The sequence below is a fragment of the Silurus aristotelis genome (assembly GCF_946808225.1).
Source record: "Silurus aristotelis genome assembly, chromosome: 22".
Lineage (NCBI taxonomy): Eukaryota > Metazoa > Chordata > Actinopteri > Siluriformes > Siluridae > Silurus > Silurus aristotelis.
This window is the reverse complement of record NC_139595.1, coordinates 17,845,768-17,865,143: the sequence shown is the minus strand read 5'-3', so window position 1 is coordinate 17,865,143 and position 19,376 is coordinate 17,845,768. Positions and strand designations below refer to the sequence as shown.

The 19,376-nt window shown below is 40.8% G+C and overlaps 2 protein-coding genes and 1 long non-coding RNA gene across 4 annotated transcripts in view; 2 read left to right on the top strand and 1 right to left on the bottom strand.

The window, feature by feature from the left end:
* bmi1b (bmi1 polycomb ring finger oncogene 1b) overlaps positions 1-19,376 on the top strand; it is a 439,238-nt gene that overhangs the window by 55,457 nt on the left and 364,405 nt on the right. The gene's annotated exons all lie outside the window — the stretch shown is intronic.
* The window catches only part of LOC310717812, a 433,295-nt gene that overhangs the window by 124,451 nt on the left and 289,468 nt on the right, over positions 1-19,376 (top strand). The window lies entirely within an intron of this gene.
* Positions 1-19,376, bottom strand: part of rreb1b (ras responsive element binding protein 1b) — a 42,382-nt gene that overhangs the window by 7,138 nt on the left and 15,868 nt on the right. For both annotated transcript variants that reach the window (XM_083525473.1, XM_083525474.1), the window contains exons 2-8: positions 9,836-9,922; positions 9,483-9,748; positions 7,607-7,693; positions 7,266-7,429; positions 555-696; positions 280-422; positions 9-198 (exon numbers count right to left, since the gene is read on the bottom strand). In XM_083525473.1, the coding sequence (XP_083381599.1) occupies positions 9-198; positions 280-422; positions 555-696; positions 7,266-7,429; positions 7,607-7,693; positions 9,483-9,748; positions 9,836-9,920 (1,077 nt within the window). In that variant the 5' untranslated portion in view covers positions 9,921-9,922. The remainder of the gene's footprint in view (positions 1-8; positions 199-279; positions 423-554; positions 697-7,265; positions 7,430-7,606; positions 7,694-9,482; positions 9,749-9,835; positions 9,923-19,376) is intronic.

The window sequence follows — 19,376 nt, the reverse complement described above, 5'->3', positions numbered from 1 at the left end:
ATCTGTACCTGTGCAATTTGTGCGAACTTGGTACAAGAAAAGTCAATGAAGGACAGGTCACTGAATCCTTGGGGTATGGAAGGGTTGCTCTGAATAAATGGTCGTCCATTGGGATCGGTGGGCAGCTGCTTATGAATAATGGAATTATGACAAAGGAGACCTCGATAGGTACGGAAAGTGATACAGCACAGGTTACACCTAGCACAAGGAAGAGAATCCTGTTAATGCTGTTCTTAATAAATGCGAGCCTGTAGATTTATCATTAACTTAAGTATTTACCTGAGTGCGGTGTCAGGATGTGTTTCCATGTGTGACTCCAAACCATATTTACAGATGAATGTCTTAAAGCAGATTGGACAGTGCAACAGGTCTTCTTCATGCTTGGCAGGGTTTTGCTCCCCTGATTCATTCTCTACCATCAACTATCAAACATAAAAGATCGACTTAAATTTGTGCCAAGTCGGCTCTTAATAAATGATAATGCTTCAGCTTTTTGTATCAAAACTAGTGACCACATCAATGTAAATAAAATATAAAAACTTGTGGCATCATACCTTTTTATTGGGTGGTTCATTGGTTTTCTCACCATCCTCCTCTGTACTGAGCTTTCTCTTGAGAGCTTTGCGGCGCTTGCTCGGGGAAATGGGACGCATGGCTGAGACACCGTTTGAGCCCTTGTCGTGAATTTTCATGTGTCTGTAAAAATCGAAAGGAATGACATTTAGGATCTTATCGGAATCAGATGACCACCAAAATTCCACCTGTTTTCTTTCAGCTTTACAGAATTTAAGAGTTAAAGTGAATGATGTGTATTTATCCATGGTGACTGTGGCAAGGAAAAAGTCCTTTAGATGTTATGAGGAAGAAACCTTGAGAGGAACCAGACTCAAAAGGAGAACCCATTCTCATTTGGGTGACATCAAGAGTGTGATTACAATCTTCTATGCACAGTATAAATAATATGTTTCTTAGTTAAGTAAACAGAATGGACTAATAAATCCTATATATATATAGGAACAAGTTTTAAAAGAACATGTCGTTTTAAAGAATTATTCATTCATTTTGTTTACTCAGTGCATATGAGCAAAGCATCGCAACATCTCTGCAGGTTATTTACAGGAAACAGAATGGAGTAGTTCATCTCATGAGTCCTCGGGTCCGATAATTCACGGAATTCGCGGGTTCTCATATGGAACCTAACTAACAGCAAGTTGTGAATTGTTTTAAGATTTGTGGGAGGAATAGGTTAGGAAGAACATTCTGAACTGTGTATTTGGTCAAATACTGTAAACGTTTATAAAGTGACAATGTCTAGATGTATTCACTAAGGTACCATAGGGGCTGCGTCCAAAATTTGCGAGATCCTGGGGACCACTGTATTCCCATATTTGCTACACAATGCAACAGGTTTTGGTCTGAATCTTGACATTATTACTAATTACAATAATTATGGACGTTATGTGACAAAAGAATGAACAACACGGACCAGAAGATGTAAGAGGTAAAGCTTCTCATGTGTTTATCATAATTAGATCTTAGCTGCATTGTTATATTTTCATTATTGGATCTATAGTAAAAGTTTGTGTATGTGGATATGTCGGGGATCTGTTAGTGAAAATGATGATGTTATGCCGGATTGGTGTCCATAAAGTTATACCCTAGTTGGTGTTTATAAATAAATGTGTATAAATATTAAGGCCCTTTGAAGGAAATGAACAATAACAAACGGGTAAAGATGCACATGTCTGGTCCTAAAGCATTTCCTGTTCATTTTTAAAGAAAAAATATAGAAAACCGTGGATTTAATCGCAGCCCTTAAATCAGACAGTGACGCGACGACTTTTTACTCAGAACTTTAAACGTTTACCTGAAGTAGCGTATCCAGATGTGTACAATAATCTGAGACTGAGAGAGAAGCGGTAAAGACTGATCAGAGTCTGGAAGCCTACAGATACTTCTTAGCGGGACAAATTGGTCATGCAGTGTGGATGATGTTTATCTTGTGTTTGGAGGTTGGAGCAAGTCGTTGCTATGGTGTCGTTGCTATGGTGTCGTTGCTATGGTTATCGGTGCGCATTGCACTTGCATGGCGGGGAAAGTCTGAATGTCTATGCTAATAATAAAATCACATTGCAAAACTGAGTTCTGTTCAATTGTATGAGGGAAATTTTAAGGTTAGAAATGATTTCAATAGGATTTGGAGATAATACCGCAAAAACAGTGATTTGGATTTGCGGGAAATAAGATAGAGAGAGAGAGAGAGAGAGAGAGAGAGAGAGAGAGAGAGAGAGAGAGAGAGAGAGAGAGAGATGTACTGTTTAATCCGCCGAGTTTCACCTCCATAAACACGTTGTGATCTCCAAAACTTCTCGTCAGTGCAGTGATGAGAAACCGGTCAGCAAAACAAAAAGCCAAGAAACTCACGAGCGCGCATGCGCGGTGAGAACAGTAAAGTTATATGCGCGTGACCGCACGCGCGTTACAGAAAAATCCATTGTTGTGTTCGATCATAATTTATTGCACGCGTGATTATTTCTACATGTTTGTGGTTGGAATAGATGAAGTGGTGCTCAAAGTTTGGGAATAAAGACATGGCAGGTTGGGCGCAATGGACGGCATCTTTTTTTTCTTCATTCTGCCTTTTATTATTCTTTATTTATGATTTTCTCTAATTAAATAAAGATTAAAGTGACCACAAAAGGTCATTTAAAATAAATTAATACAGCAGTTACACAACTACACTTATTTTCTCTTTTTTTTTTTAACTTGATGCGATTTGATATGGAAGTGCACTTTTATATCTTTTTTTTTACTTCTCGTTTTTTTCGTGATCACGACATAATTTCCTCGTCATCTTGACCTCACATTGTCTCCTAGCATGTTCAAATGTTGTGAATATTATCCATGAAGCGACGATGTTTCTAAAGTCAAGATCACGGGGAAGTGTAAAAGTCGTCACGATGAAAACGACTTGTTGTGAAAACAAGACACTCTCGGTATCGTGATTTTGTCTGTGTATTCGGCATAAGAGCATGTTTTTAGAGGAAAATGACCTTGTGATCACAAGCAAACAATGTTTGTCATGTCAAGATCCCAAGACAAATTAAATCATGATCACGACTTAACAACTCGTTATGTTAAAATCACGAGAAAACGAGTAAATAATATTATAATGCATCGGTGATCATAACGTTATGCCTGATCTGTGTGTGTGTGTGTGTGTGTGTGTGTGTGTGTGTGTGTGTGTGTGTGTGTGTGTGTGTGTGTACACACACACACGAGTTGTTAAGTCGTTTTCCTGTGTATTCGACATAAGAGCCTGTTCTAGATGCAGCATAATAAGATATTACCCAATATACTTTAAGCAGTCACAATCATCACATATTGTTTTGTTAATTATATAATTTACTCATTGACCTCCTGCCACTTCTAGATAAAATATCCAAGTGTATAATATTTGAACTCTTGCAATGATCAAATATCCATTGCAAATTTATTTCAAGGCTTTGAAGGATCTACAGCTAATGGGAACTGCATGCGCTCGAGGAAATGTACTGACTCCATGCGAACAGCAGAGGGCGTTTCTCTCTGAGGGCTCATACCGGAGCAAGTTGAGGAAAAGTCACTTTATGACATGCTGTAACGTGTGCCGCTGCCATATACCCCCCCCCCCACCCCCAACCCCACCCACAGCAGTTTGCAGGAACAAACCCACCTTTCAAGTTCCACCAGATATGAGCTTCTTGATGCTTCTTGAGCTGAAGCTGTTGGTTAAACAGTGTGTTACTAAAGAACCTGAGTTGGTGGTATGTTTGACTGCAGGGGTCCTGAATAAAAATGAGGTTAATGTGCACAGTGAAGACACTGCATCGGTCTCGTGCTATTGAAACACAATCAACGAGAATGACGGAAGTATGTTATTGGAATGTCCTTTAGATATCTGGCAACCAAATGGCTAGTGTTTGGATGATCAAGTTTTTCTATAGAACCCTTTTATACATTCTCCATATATCACTTATTTAAAATAGTCAAATGGATGGAGTTCGAGAGACTTCTTTTATTCAGGTTATTGAAAACATTTTCTTGACGTGCATACATTTTTTATCGAATGAAAACTGATCTGAAATGTGTATCGGATGTGTTACTAAAATGTAGTTCTTGCGCATTTACTTACTTACATTTCTAAGAAAACACTTTTTACTCCCTAAATATGTCTATTTATTATAAACAATTTTTCATTCATACTTTCATTTAATTTTAAAGCTTTTAATTAAACTCCTCAATGTTTGCAAAGACAGAGTCAGGCCAGATTGTCATGTGATCGAAATAATTTCATTTTTCTTTTTTTTTTAAATGTGACTACATTTAAAAGTAGAACATTTCTGACCTTCACTGAAAAGTACATTTTTGGGAATACTTTAGTTTTTTGGTACAATACCCATACTTTCACTTCAGTATAAGTACTGGCCTAAACAATTCAATTTCACAGCTTCCTTAATCTTGGTTTAAAAATGTGCATACGTCACCCCTATACATCACAACTAACCTGACAAAATGCACGGCACAAAACGTTTTATGGAGTGGAAATTTAAAAGGCATTTTGGGTGACATCTGACAGGCCTAATGCATGTCTACCTCTGTGAGAGCACACATGCCTGACCAGGAGAGGGAGGATAAATGTCAGCAGGCACAACGCTCACAAGCTTGTTTTACATTCTGCAGCCGGGGATGGATATTAATAGCAGAGTAGATGGAGCGAGGGGCCGTCCATATGTGGACCCAACCCCGGCAGCCTGAATCCTGTTCCATCTCACATCGCAGCTCTCTGGCCTCGCTCACAAACTCGTCACCAAAGACAGCCAACGAACACACACTGAGCAAACAATGAGCGTACGCCAGAGGAGCGCAGAGTTAAAAGTGTTCATGGGTTTCGGATGACTTGATGCAGAGTTGCAAAACTTTCCTCCTGCAATGTCTTGGCTCTACAGCCAGAGGGTGCTGTGGAGCACAGGGAGGAAAAAAGTTTTGCTTCTGTTTTGCAGCCATATGTTGTGCGATGACAACAGATTATCCCGGAGTCAATTCGACCGGTGAGGTCACTGATCGCAAAGTACGAAGTTTCGCTCTCCTCCTTTTCACGTCTGAGAAGTAAACACACTTAGTATAGCCCAAAGCATCCAAACGATACTCGGCACCATCTCTTTCCCAAACCCCACCCCCTCCTTTTCCTTTCCTTCTTACCCGTTCACACACACACACACACACACACACACACACACACACACACACACACACACACTCAGACTCCTTTTCTTCTCCCACCCCCATCTGGAATGCCTGCATGTCTCAACTGCACAAGGAGGGCCTCTATGCTCATCCCATAGCCGCGCCACCACAAACGAAAAACGGGCACAAACACACGCCAAAGTGCAGCACGCAAACAGAATTATCTCACGCACACAGACGCAGAAGCTTGTGCATACATCTCTATCTTAAGGCCCTCATGCAACACACAGCAGGGGAACTAATGGGAGTTCACACATCGCCAGAGACATCACACAGACCTTTTGCTCCTCCGACACTCCCTCGTTATAGCAGCGACAGTTTGGCTGACACACGTTAATGACACTTTAACATGATATCATCTCTGAGAACTTTTTAGGGTCTACACATTTCATCTTTTTTTTGTTTTGTTGCTTTTTTAAAACGGCTCATTCTCCGACACGTCTAATGATGTCAGTTGCTGTGCATCACATCTGTTTATTGTTGGATTTCTACACAGCGATCCGAGGCAAAGAGCAAACGTGACGAGAGCTGACGCTAAGAGCTTCTTGTCTGTCGAAAAAGTATGTTTATTTAGTTCTATGGTCGGTTTAAGATGTTCTACGAGAGCAGATCTGAAATAAAAAAGAAAGCCTTTTGGGGAAGGGGGTAATGTGCGAGTAATTGATTGCAATTGATGCTTTTATACATAAGTTTATTTATTTATTTATTTATTTATTTATATCCACATGTGGGACAGTCGTAAAAAGCATTTCACTACGTCATACTCTTTTAGCCAACTGGTTAGCTAGCATTGTTTTAAAAATTTATATTTTTAATACAGAACAATCATGTCTCGGTGACTTAAAAATAAGTATCTACATATCACTCTGTATTACTTGGAAGGCGCCATTTATCAGATTTCAGCTGTTCTGAGATAAAACTTATCCCAACAACCAAACACTGCTCGGGAATGTCATAAACTGCCATTTTCTTGGCAGTTTAACTTAAATGGAGATCTTTTTTATTTTTATGCAAAAAATCATTCCTGTGATTATATTTAGCTAAAATAGCATGACTGGACTGGTACCATCTGTAAAGTGGTAGCTAGTTAATATTAGCTTTAGTTAGCTAGCTAGCAAAGCCTGCCATGTTTCCTTTTTGGTCAACTGATACACACACACACACACACACACACACACACACACACACACACACACACACACACACACACACACACACACACACACACACACACACATATATATATAAGAAATAGTTTAACTTTATGACACAAATTTCTCTGTTAACGGCAAAAGGAAAGCACACACTCTCTCTAATCATATCGAGTACGTTACATTTCTAGAAACTTCAAAAACCTTTAGTCAGATAGTGTTCGAATATTGTTTACAAATCACGGTGGAACCCATGAATTAATCTTTTTCACAGCAAATTTAACAGCAAATTTGACAGAAATTTTTATATTTGTAAATTTTTCAAAGCTAGGTTAAATAAAGCTAATTAAAATGTTGGCTGCAGGGTTTTATTGACAGCAAACCTTTTTAGAATCCATCAAATTCATGTTTGATAATTATAGTACCATGGATAAGTATTCATCCCTTTTCCACAGTCTGGAGGGTTTCAACCTGTAACCCGAATCAAATTCTTATTAACTTATTATTCAATTCCATTCATCTAATGGAAAATAATATTCGCCTCATAATATCAAAGAAAATCACTATACTTTATTCAAAATGATTTACGAATATAGAGGCCGACCCCTAAATTAATTCTGGTGCAATACTTTTCCTTTATTGGTAATTAATTAAATGAGTCCATCTGGGAAGGATAAATACACAGGATTCCCAGATCTGAGCAGAATGTATTCTCTCATGCAGAGAACAGATCAAAGATTTTTCCAAGCTGTACGACATCGAAAGCAGCCTGGATATAGTTTAGTATTTAGATTTAGTTTTAGTCATGAACCCGAACGTCTCCCGTACCTGTGCATGTTTCCGTTGGTGGTAAATGTCTGGTTGCACACCGAGCATTTGTAGGGTCTCTCACCGCTGTGGACCAGCATGTGGCGATCCAGAGAGCTGGCCGAACTCAACGCCTTTCCACAGATGCTGCACGAGTGGTCAGTCCCCCCGGTCTGTGTGTTATGCTACGGATAGAAAAAAAAGACGAGTTGTTTTAGAAAATGTGATATTCATCATAACAATTAGCATTGCCATTTTAGCATGCTGGGGATTTTTGCAAAGACGAAGACATATTTTAGTTCAACATTCCGTAGTTTTTATATATCGACTCATTTGAGCACCGCACACGCCCCCCCCCGTACCTGTCGTATATGCATAGTGAGATGATGCAGCGTTTGGCAGTTCTTATCACACAGGGGGCAGATGAAGGTGGAGCGATCTTTCACTTCCTGAAACACAGAGGAAAGTCTTTAAACAGAGCACTCGGACACAACACACTGTGAGGCGTTATGCTGACTGAGGCATTTTAAAGCGGAGAAAAAAAAGCGGAGAATGAATATGAAATTTACACCACAATTTGATCTAAAGTCTAATGTGAGTTTTGCAGCAAAAAAAAAAAAAAACTCCTGTTATAATGTAATTTATGATAATAAGAGGAATCATAGGTTCTTTCTTGTGAGCTCAATCAATCAATCAGTGCAGTGCAGTAATTTCCGGGGAGAAATTTTCCCCCTTTTACTATTTTTACATATTTATTTAGAAAACAGGCTTTGAAACACCAAAAACAGGAAAAAATACGAGCTTTACAATTTTGTCGTATCGCAATTGTCATTCTAAGATGTCATGCTGTTTTCCATTATATGGTCGATCACTGTTTTCATTGAAATATGACATTTAATGGATTTTTTGTTCCTGACGCTGAGATGTAAAAAAAAAAAATCCTCTGTGACAAGTTCGCAATAACGTCTTATTGCTCGCGTCTGATGATGGAGAATCTGAACAAAGTCTAAACGTCGGCTTTGAATCACTTATTTTTCACATAACTTCAGAAAGGTTCTTAACGACGTTCCTCGTAAAGCCAAGTGTTGAGAGAAAGCTGTTCTCCTGGTGTGAAATCTGAGAGGTGAAGCACAGCCGGGGTTTCAGGCCGCACGAAGCTGAGATGACCGTCCTGATAAAGCCACTGTGTTTATTCGGGTCCTTATGGAAGGACTTTGCGCACAAGTGGCCTCTGCATGTGTCCTGAGGAAGGCAGCAGCTCCAGCTGGCAGCGAGCGTCAAGAACATGTGGGACAGGCGGCTGAACGCATGGAAACACACTCAGCGCTGCTGAATGAAGGCTGGAGGGGGTGCAAACACCTGTTTCTTTTCTCCACAGAGGAGCGTTTCAGCGTTTTTTAATTGGAGGCGTAAGACGCGCATGGCCGCTGACAAAGGGTGGATTGAGAGGGCACCATTTGCTGCCATTCGTTTCAGCCGTGCAAACTCCTGCCCTCAGCAGCACCTCTGGGGTGATATAATGTCAACACGTGGACCACTGTACGTGGTTTCGACTGTAGATTATTATCTCTTCCTGAATGTGTTCTTTTACTCGTGTCATTTTATTTTGTACCTTGTTTTATTTGTTACAGGGTTTTAGACTGCTGCTATTTAAAAAATAAAGTACATGTATTAAATTGGTATAAAATGTCGTATGTGATCATTTGCTGCAGAAGTTCTATTTTTTACTCAAAAAAAAAAATAATGTTTGCCTCGAAGTGCCTCTTGTGTACGATTATAAAATGTCATCTGCGTCTTTTAAAAACAGAGTTATTTAATAAACAGTCATTTGGATGAACATATGTCAGTTTGTGTACAACTGAGAGAGAAATCAGGAAAACGAGCAAATAGATAAAGTTCACCAAACGAGCGTCTCGATTGGGGGGAAAAAAGTGAATGAGTAACGAATTAAGTGATAAAAACCTAAATAAAACAAACAATTTTTTTTTACTTTTTACAAATTATTCAAAATGTATTAGTAAATAAAAAATCTTCTTTTAAATATAAATAAATAAAAATAAATATAGTACAATATTTTCTAACTTTCTTATGAACGACACATCCAGAAAAGGTCGCAGTAAGATTGATTTGTTTTAATTTGAGTTGTATTTTGATTAAATGTGTATTCGTGCATGGTTTTGAGGAGAAGGCAGATTTACCGAGACTCCTACTCGAGCTGTATAATAAACCCAGACGTACCTGGTTCTTCCTGCCTGTGCGATTTGCGGAGGGAGATTTGCTGGGGGTCTTAGGCGATGTGTTCGAGGCTGCCGTGTCTGTGTCCCCGTTCATTTGGCCAGTGTTCGTTTCCATATGCTTTGTAGAGTTGGCACAAGACTCCCCATCTACTTCTTTATTTTCTTGTTCCTCCTGCTGGTGCTCGGTCCCTTCCTCCTCTCGCTCTTCCTCAGTTCCGTTCTCCTTTCCCGGCTCTCCGAGCTGGTCCGGTTCGCCCTCTGGCTTCTCTGTAATCACACGGAATAGTGCGATGATGCGCTTCGTTGTGTTGAACCGTGAATCGGAGTGGATATGATTTCACAGTGACGTCTTACCTTCCATCGGTGTGGAAAACTCCTCTGGCTGCCGAGAGGCTTTGCCATCTTCAACACACCTCTTTTCAGGTAAGGCAATCTCCATGTCTGAAAGAAACCAATACAGAAAATAAAGCGTCCATCATACAGCATCATCTACAGAGTGCTGAACCCGAGAGTAGGATTTATTTGAAGTAAAATATTAATTAAAGCAGACTTCTGGGTGAGTAAAAGTAAAAGGCACCCATTATTTAAACAGCATCTGATGCCTATTTTATGATTGAAACGCAGCGGTATCTACTATGCCATTACAATCTGACCTTCGACATTTCTGCCTGGAGTACACGCCCCAATGAGACATTTTTTCACATCCAAAAAGTTTGTGAGATGTTTGTTTGTTCTGATGAGATCTACATCAAAAGTGGAAGTCTGCTTCCTTCACCACTGGATGGTTGGATTACAGCAAGAAACATACAAATGAGAGTAAAATAATGCACCAAAGATACAAGAATTAAAGTGTGTGGGGCAAAATCTGATGGCAAACATTGTACATTGGATCAGAAGGTCGTGAGTTCAATCCCAGCCACACTTAGCTGCCACTCCTGGGCCCCTGAGGAAGGCCCTTAACTCCATACCTGCTCAGTTGTATGATGAGATAAGCCCAAGATGCCCTAAAAGTGAAACAGCTCTGAACAAATGCTTTAATATTTCTTTATAACTCTTCCGTGTGAACAAGTATCCCTGATCTTGACACGGTTTTATGACTGCTTCGGCGAACGGGTAAAGTCAAACTAAGTCAAGGTTTATCGTTCTGTAATTACTGGGCTGTTTTGTGACTCATGTGTCGTCGCTCTAACGTACTGAGTGATGGGAAGAAAGACAGAAGCATCAGAGGATCTGCTGAGAGGCACTTGCTCAGTTCAGCAGCCGCACACCTCAGGAAGGGTTTTATCTCTCAACTTCCTCTTATAGCGCATGGCGTACGTGTGTGCGTACGTTCGCGTTGGCATCGTGGTGCCAAACTGAGCTGTGCCTACCGCAATGAGCATCCATGCACGATGTTAATGGCGTTGATCATTCTGAAATGAAGCAGTGAGAACACGTGGGGGTGAAAAGCGAGAGAAAATTACGTGAATTTCGAATTTGATGACTTTTTTTCTATCTATAATTAAAAAATCCTGCCTAAAAAGGAGTTTTTCAGTTTTCCATTTGTTCTAACCTGTCACAGTTAGCTCTTGCTTGTGTTTTATAATTATTATAATTACTAGAAATTATAAAAATTGTTGGTTGGAATGAAATGGGCACCTAAATATTACAAATGTGCCTTAAAATAAGACACACACACACTCCCAGGTAGAACCTTACAGTAGGGCTGCTACATTTAGCACAGCCTTTAATTGCATTTACTTGTCACATGTACTTTACAGCACACTGAAATTCTTTCTTTGCATATCCGAACATACGAGGAACCCGGGGTCAGAGGGCAGGGTCAGCCCTGCAGCAGATAGGGTTAAGGGCCTTGCTGAAGAGCCCAAAATCTCGACAGCGGCTTGAACCCCTGAACCTCTGAACCTCTGATCAGTAACCCAGAGCTTTAAATGTTGAGCTACTCCATTTTGCAGCAACTTAATGCCTTTATAACGCTAGCAACCTTTGCTAATTTACCTGTTTGCACTGTTGAAACTTTTGTACGATAACTACGTACAATCTAAATATCGGTTACTTATTTGAATTGATATGTAAATATCATTCATTCATTATTTATTGTTTAAAATCTGTATTACTTGCACTTCATATAAGAATTGATTTTAATCTGATATATAAATGAATAGGAGTCACAGTGGCAGCACAATGGCAGCATGTGGCAGCACAGTGGGTGCTTAGACCCTAAAAATTGCTGCTTGTGCTGCTGCTAAAGTGGGTACTGCACAATGTGTTTTACACAATGTGATACAAACGTTTTACTGCCCTACACAATCGCCCAAAACCGTGCACCTGTGGCATTTTGAGAGTTTGTACACTTAATTTTTCATTTCCTAAAGATTCTTTTGTTCATGAGTTTAAAAAGAAAAAAAAACTTTATCACAGCCAAAAACCTGAGCAGCACCCGAAACCATGCATATTTGCTGGAACGTAAATGAAATACTCCCAGGCTGTAAGTACTGCAGATCAATCACTAAATAACGAAGCATTATGCTAAATCTTTTGTTTTGTTTGTCAAGTCTGCTTCTTTAAATAGCGACCCTTCATCTAGAGTTTGGCAGTTTCTTTTCTGAGATTTGAGGAAGTTATAAAATGCTCTGCTCATGAAAAAAAACAAAAAAAAAAAAAACGTGTTGCATCAAAGCATCTCGGGGAAGAAATCGACAGCCTGCACCATGTTGACTAGAAGGAAAAACAGTAAAGCCAAAAGGACTGCAGCAGCTGCAGGAGACTGATACTAACAGCCAGGCTGAGAGAAAGAGGGGGGCCCATCCCTGAGAGAAGAGGGTGGGGCCATTGAGCAAGTGAGACGTTTAAGAGATGAAGCACTCAAGAGGAGAGCTGAGCAAAGAGACAGAGTTAGGGAGTAAAAAAATCGAGCCTGTGGAAGAGAGTGACATGAGAAATGGTCACGTGAGAGACGACTGGAGGTGAGACAGGAAGGGAGATGTAGGAGACGCAAATACATGGAGGGGCCGGGCCGTCTGCGTCTCACTGGGTGAAATCGGCTTGCAGTGCTGGAGAGAGGAACAGTAGGGGGGTTGGGCTGAGAGTCAAAAGCAGGAAGTGGCTTAGAGAGCAGCAGAGGGAAGACTGCTCTCTCTCTCTCCCTCTCTCTCCCTCTCTCTCTCTTTCTCTCGCTCTCTCTCTCATTCTCTCTGCTCCTGTGTGCACATGCTACAGAAGGCTATGATTATCTCCGAGTCCCCTCCCCACCAACAATCATCCTTGATTTAGAATAAAATGAAGAAAAAAAAAGAAACATTCAAAGCCACTACTACGTGTCTATTTTTTAACACGTGCCCCACCCTTATCCATTACTCAACATAAATACATGTTCTCTACACAAAGCATGACTCTACAAACCGAACTATTCACAAAAAAAAAAATAATTTTTTAATAAGCAACTGTAAAAACCCCGGGTTCTCGCATCTTTTTCACACGTGTGCCTTTTTTATCCTTATTAAAACCACCTGCCTCAAATCTTTGATGCGTTTGGTGATGTTTGGTTTTTTAGTCGGGGTCAGGAATGATCGACTTAAAAAAAAAAAAACTTGTGATGGATGCTAGCTGCAAACCGAATGCTTGATATGCTACTTCCTGTTTAAAGTATGGTGATGGAAAGAAGAGAGTTGCAATAAATCAACAAAGCAGCAACTGGGATATAAAGCTTTTATTTTTTTTAAGGACTGGATCATGGAGAGTAATTAACTCACCTAACAGCAGTTGAGGGACTTGTTTAAGGTGGACTGGGATTTGACCTATTGATCCAGGGTCCAAAGCCTTAAATACTGTGTTACCACCTCTTTAAAAAGTTCATATAAAAATGTCTCCACCTTTTGCACATATTCCTGCACAATGACATAAATCTGCTCTTTGTTGTATTGGATGCAACTAACTCGTAAATTGCTAATAAATTCTTCGACGTGCAAGAAAACCTGCGATCACAATCTCAGAACTGTGAACTCGCATATTCTGGCCGACTGCATATAAAAACTCATCAGCCACCAATGCAGGAAAGGTTCATTAGTAAACACATGCAAGTGCAACAGATGCATGGAAGTAGGGCGCAGGATGGACAGAGAATAGGAGATATGAGGGAGGGGCCGGGATACGTTTTGTTTTGCGTGTGAAAAGATGTAAAGGGCGGGTGGGTCGGAAGGATACACCACCGGCAGGGTTGTTTCGGAGAGGATGGCTGTAGTGGTGTAAATGCACTCTGCTACACGTACACAAGCACAATTTTGAGACAGCAATACAAGGAAGAAAGAATTCCTGAAACTTCCCTTGGAACTGGAAAAACACACACACACACACACACCTCTCCATCCTCTTTCATTTTCAACTAAAAGTTTCTGAGCAACACAAAAGAATGGAAATTCTCTCTCTCTCTCTCTCTCTCTCTCTCTCTCTCTCTCGCTCTCTCCCGGTAGAGTAGGGAACTCATGCATTTCCTGTTTGGTGTGGTGACTGGGAAGGCCTGCGGAATGCCTGAGCCATTCTCCTCCTTCCTTTCCTCTAAACCCCCCTCCATCACTGCTGTTGTGATCACGGCTTCACTCCGTCCTCCATCTCGCAGCCACATCGCTCACATGTGAAGAATGGGTGAAGTTTGAACGATACAAACTCGCACAGACTCATCTGATCGTGCTACTTGTGCGGTTCATCTTTTAGAAGTAATGAATGCCATTCAAAAGGCCTGAAGCTTTGCTTACAGTGCTGAGAGCTGGGAGTGGTCTGGAATGCATAGCTGCCAAAGTATGTGCGCGCACACACACACACACACACACACACATTTACAAACTCACATACACACACAGATACAAAGATCACCGGGAGCTTGAGCCACACCTCTTCATCATCACCCTCTGCACCTTTATAGTTTTGGATGAATCTATTTTGTTCCACAGCAGTGCACGGGATGTATTTTTTTTTGTTGAAACCCAGGAAGCGAGCACACTACTGTCCCAAGTGACAGATGTTTCTGGCACTTTCCTATTGTGAGATCAGGGCCAGACACGTCAGAATCACACACACGCACATCGTTTTATTAATAAATCAGAAACACTGATAAAAAACAACCCCGCATCAGCGCCTAATAATTATAATACAGTCATTAGTTCAACCAGAAATGTTAATAACATCTGATAGAAATTAATTCTTCATCCTACTCGGCATCCCGGTGGATCTGCAGCCTATCCGGGGATCCACTATGTGCAAGGTGGGAATACATCCTGGATGGGAAGACGGTTCTATTGGAGTACCAAGGGACAATTTACAGTAATAATCCGTCCATTAACTTGCCTTTTGGGGTTGAGGGGACATAAAACGCCTGATAACTATACAGACACGAGCAGACAATGCATAATATAAAAAGAGACAGCAATCCAAGCTCAGGAACGAACCAGGAAACGAAAAAGATGCACTGATTAAATTTTTACCCTTTGTGACGATACCAACATTTTTACACTTTCGAAACAATACCAACCAACTGTCAGCATATGGGCCGCATTTCACTTAATTAGGCCTTTTAAAAGATGTATGAGGTCAGCGTTGTGGCTGTTAACTTTCAGATAATGATGAGTATAAATGGAAAGAAATCTCTATTGCAAATGGACTTTACACTAAAATCTCAGTCAGACCATCAAAATATGGCTCCCTTTGATACATGTTAAAGCCATGAAGCATCTGGTCCACTATATATAAAATAAAGCATTTCCCAATTTCAATATTCAACAGGTGGGTCAGAATATCTCTAATATCTCATTTGGTAAAATATGGATCTTGATGGTAATTTTTTAAGTTTCAAGAAGAAGAAAAGATCTGCTTATCTTGTCTTCTCTTGCACTGGCATCGCAAAGGCCTGGTCCAGAGAGCGAGTGACATCATCTCAGATCACCAGTGTTTTGTTTGATGGTAACAGGAGAATGGCACTGCTCTTATTCTGCTCTCTAAGCTGGTAAACTGACACTTCCTTCCACCACACAACCCAAGGCCAGGTGGGGTTCTAACCAGCCAGCCAGCCAGTACCAATCGAACTCAAATGGACCCCATTACTCGATGTCCAGCATCACACTGGTGTCAATAGACACTATATAGAAAAAGGTTCCTGTGAAGAGTATGTGTGTGCTTTTTAAACATCCCATTTCACATTTCGTCCAAATTTGCTGTTAAAATAACCTCCAATCTTCAGGAACTTTCACAGGATTTTCAAGTGTGGAGATTTGTGAAGATTCATTCAGCCCCAAGGACATCAATAAAGTCTATATCAGTAAAGTCTATCACAGCTCTATAGCAGGCCACTCAAGATTTTCCAGTCCAACCCATGTAAAGCATGTTTTCTTAGGGCTGGCTTTGTGCACAGAGTATTCATCATACTGGACCAGGTTTTTTTTTTTGTCTTCAGGTGAAAGAAAGGCACGGTGTTCCTTGTGCCTCCAATTTTGTGGGAACAGTTTGGTGAAGAAGCGTATATATATATATATATATATATATATATCTGGAAAAACCAGGTGTCCTAATACTTTTGTCCATATAGTGTATTTAAGTGCAAAGTGATATGAAGGAATAAAGAGATAAAGAAAGGATGGGAGGAGAGCTGTGGATGAAAGCAGATAGACAGGATTAGGGGATTAGAAATGAGCAAAAGATGTCAATCCAGATCCTGCACTGGACAGTAGAATGTAGGTTTAAATCCTCGCTCATAATACCCGACAAGTTACAGTACACTCTCAGGGAGCCAGGCACTTTCAGGAATAACTGCCAAAAAAGAATTTCACAACTTGTTTTCACATTTCTGGATGAAACTAGGCTCCCGCAGAAAAAAAAAGGCTCAGGATCACCTGCTCCTGCATCCAAGAGTGAGTGGCACGGGCAAGTGTTGGCATGACCGGCTATCACGTTCTGCTGGCTCCACAGGCCATGCAGCTCCTGGATCGGTTTCAGCACAGTGGAGATGAGGAAGGGGGGTGGGAAGTGTGCGAGCTGGAGGCTTGCTGAAGGTGGGGGCTGTTGCATGACACACAGGGAAAGATTCACAGAAAGGAGAAGCTTGGAAGGGGATTCAGGCTGAACTGGCCTGACAGCTCGTCCCTCTAATCTTCTCACCTTATCTCTCCTTCTACTTAATACCATCTCTCCTCATCTCCTGCATTTGGTACTTTCTAGTTAGGGTTAAGCGAGTTGCATTGATAAAATACAACACGGCACAACTGTCGTCATAAAGATAAAGGTGTATACGCTAGCCTATTGTTTCATTTCACCAAAGGTATTAGCATCCCTACAGATCGTAGTTAAAAAAAATAAATCAATACTTTTCATAAGGGGCCAGTTGTAATAAACAGGAGCGTTTAAATCTTTTTAGATGTTTCTTGATAAACATGTAATTAAAAAAGACTATCAAAACAAAAGACTTTTTTGGATTACATGCTGACTAGGCTCTTTATGTTAGCCTTTTGTTTACATTTTCTGGCCCTGAAATAGGCCCTACCCCAACCAAAAACATAGCTGCACACAACCACACTGCAATATCCCCCTTTTCCTGAAAGAAAAAAAGCACACAAACCATGTAAAGTTTCAAAGAAGTTGCAGAGAGAACAAGAAGTCGTTTTTCTCTCTTTTTTTCCCCCTAAAAACTGATGACTCAAGGAACAAAAAAAGACAAACTGCACTTTTATTATGAACTTATATATATATATATATATATATATATATATATATATATATATATATATATATATATATATATATATACACACATATATAAATAACATGGTTTAAATTTTTTTCTGTCACCACACATCCGTTATTCTCCGTAGCAATTCATCCCTTCCTCTCCTCTCGTATCTTGTGTTTCATCACTTTAAGTGATCTTCCTTTCGTTTCCTGCTTTTCACAGCCTCGTGCATGAGCAGCACTGTGCCCTTCATTGAGCAAAATGTGTGACCCAGTGTTCTGAACCCCTCGACTACACAAACACGCTGTGGGCCCGACTGCGCCGTTGCATTAATCAGAGCGCGGAGACAAAACGCTACACTTTACGTGGACACACCGAACTTATTTAGAACTTAGGAAGGCGTAGGAAGGCTGGGGAGAAAGAGAAGCAGAAAGAGAAAGAGAAGGAAACAAACCCGAATAGAGAAGCGAGAAGCACGAGTGAATATGAACAAGTGTGTTTGCATACTGGGTGGACCATCCCTAAGGGGTTAACAGAGAACAGCAAGGGAGAGGAGGAGGAAGAGGAGTGAGAGAGAGAGAGAGAGAGAGAGAGAGAGAGAGAGAGAGAGAGAGAGAGAGAGACAGGAGGGGGAGCGGAGCAGCGAGAAACGGCATTCAGCTGTCATTTCTAACAGGTGGCCTTGATGTGACCTTTGGCTTTCTTTTGCATACGGTATACGTGTTGGTTCAGGCAGCAATGCCAGGAGCTTCAGGTTAATGTGAAGGGGGGGGTGGGGGGTGAAACGGCTGGGTGGGGTTCTCCGGTTGCTGAGAACCACAGTCAGCATCCTTCATCTTTTGAGTATCGGCCTAGCAGAAGGATAAATGTCATCTAATCGGCTTGCATTGTCTTGTCTCGCTAACCCGGTTTAGGGCGACACACACCTGATTCTTTCACACACACGCACACACACGCGCTCGCCGAGATGCTGAAGCGACTACTTTCGCGCAGCTGCTGTCCTGAGCAGAACCTCGCGTTGCACCATAACCACCGCTGAACTCCTACCCATTTCCAGCACTGCGCATTCCAGGCTATTTAAAAAGCAGGGCACACTTCTCCTGGCACACGCTTCTAAAACATTATTTTATCTTTATATTACCCCAAGATCTTTCTATTTGCAAAGACGGATCCGATTACAGGCATTCTGACTCCTTAACTTCGTCTTGGTGAGCGCAAAAACTGACCCTTCATTTCTATGCACCTGAACCAAAATATGGAACCACGATTTCAGCTGCATCGCAAATTGACAAACCGACAAGAGAAGTCTGACATCTAAAAATCCAAACATTCAAAAAGTTTCATCAGACCATAGGACTGTCCTTTCTTCTCTTCAGATCTGCCTGTTTCCTCCCAATGCCCTACCTCTGGATGGAGTCCTTCTCAAGTGAGACCAGTCTTTGCAGCTGATGGTTCCAACCCTACAGTCTTAAGGTCCATGAAGCTGCTGAGCCACTCAAGAACTTTGAGGATTGTTTCAGACTGTAATTAATACCAACATCTACTACAATGGCTCAGGACCACAGGTTGCATGAATAGTTCAGCATTTACGCACCTATTACTGCACACCTCAACAATAGGACTGGTTCCTCTCAAAGTTTGTTCCTCATACCATCTCAGGGAGTTTTTCCTTGCTGCAGTTGCCACTGGCTCGCTCATCAGGGATAAACAATTATAAGGAACTACCTTATATGCAATTAACATACACATTCTTTCACATTCTATTACCGCTTTATCTGTGTAAAGCTGCTTTGAGACAATGTCCACTGTGAAAAGCTCTACACTAATAAAATTTAATTGAACCAACGGGCTCATCGGTTCAGTTCGTTTCCTTGAAAACGATATATAATTAGCATCCATTTACTGTACAAAATTGCGAAAAAGAAATTTGGTTTCATGTTTTTCATCTGTTATGTATGACCTTTCAATAAAAGTGTATAGTGAAAAAGAAAAGCTTGAAGAAGAAGAAAAAGGAAACAGGTGGGTGCTTGTGGTGAGTGTAGTAAGTTAGTTAATTTATGCTAATTTGCCAAAAAAGCTAGTGAAAAGCCTAGCATGCAAGTGTAACATCAGACACATTTTAAACCGTATACTGGGCTTTAGGCTCAATGCACTGTTAATACTCATACTGTTTCTCCTCAGAAG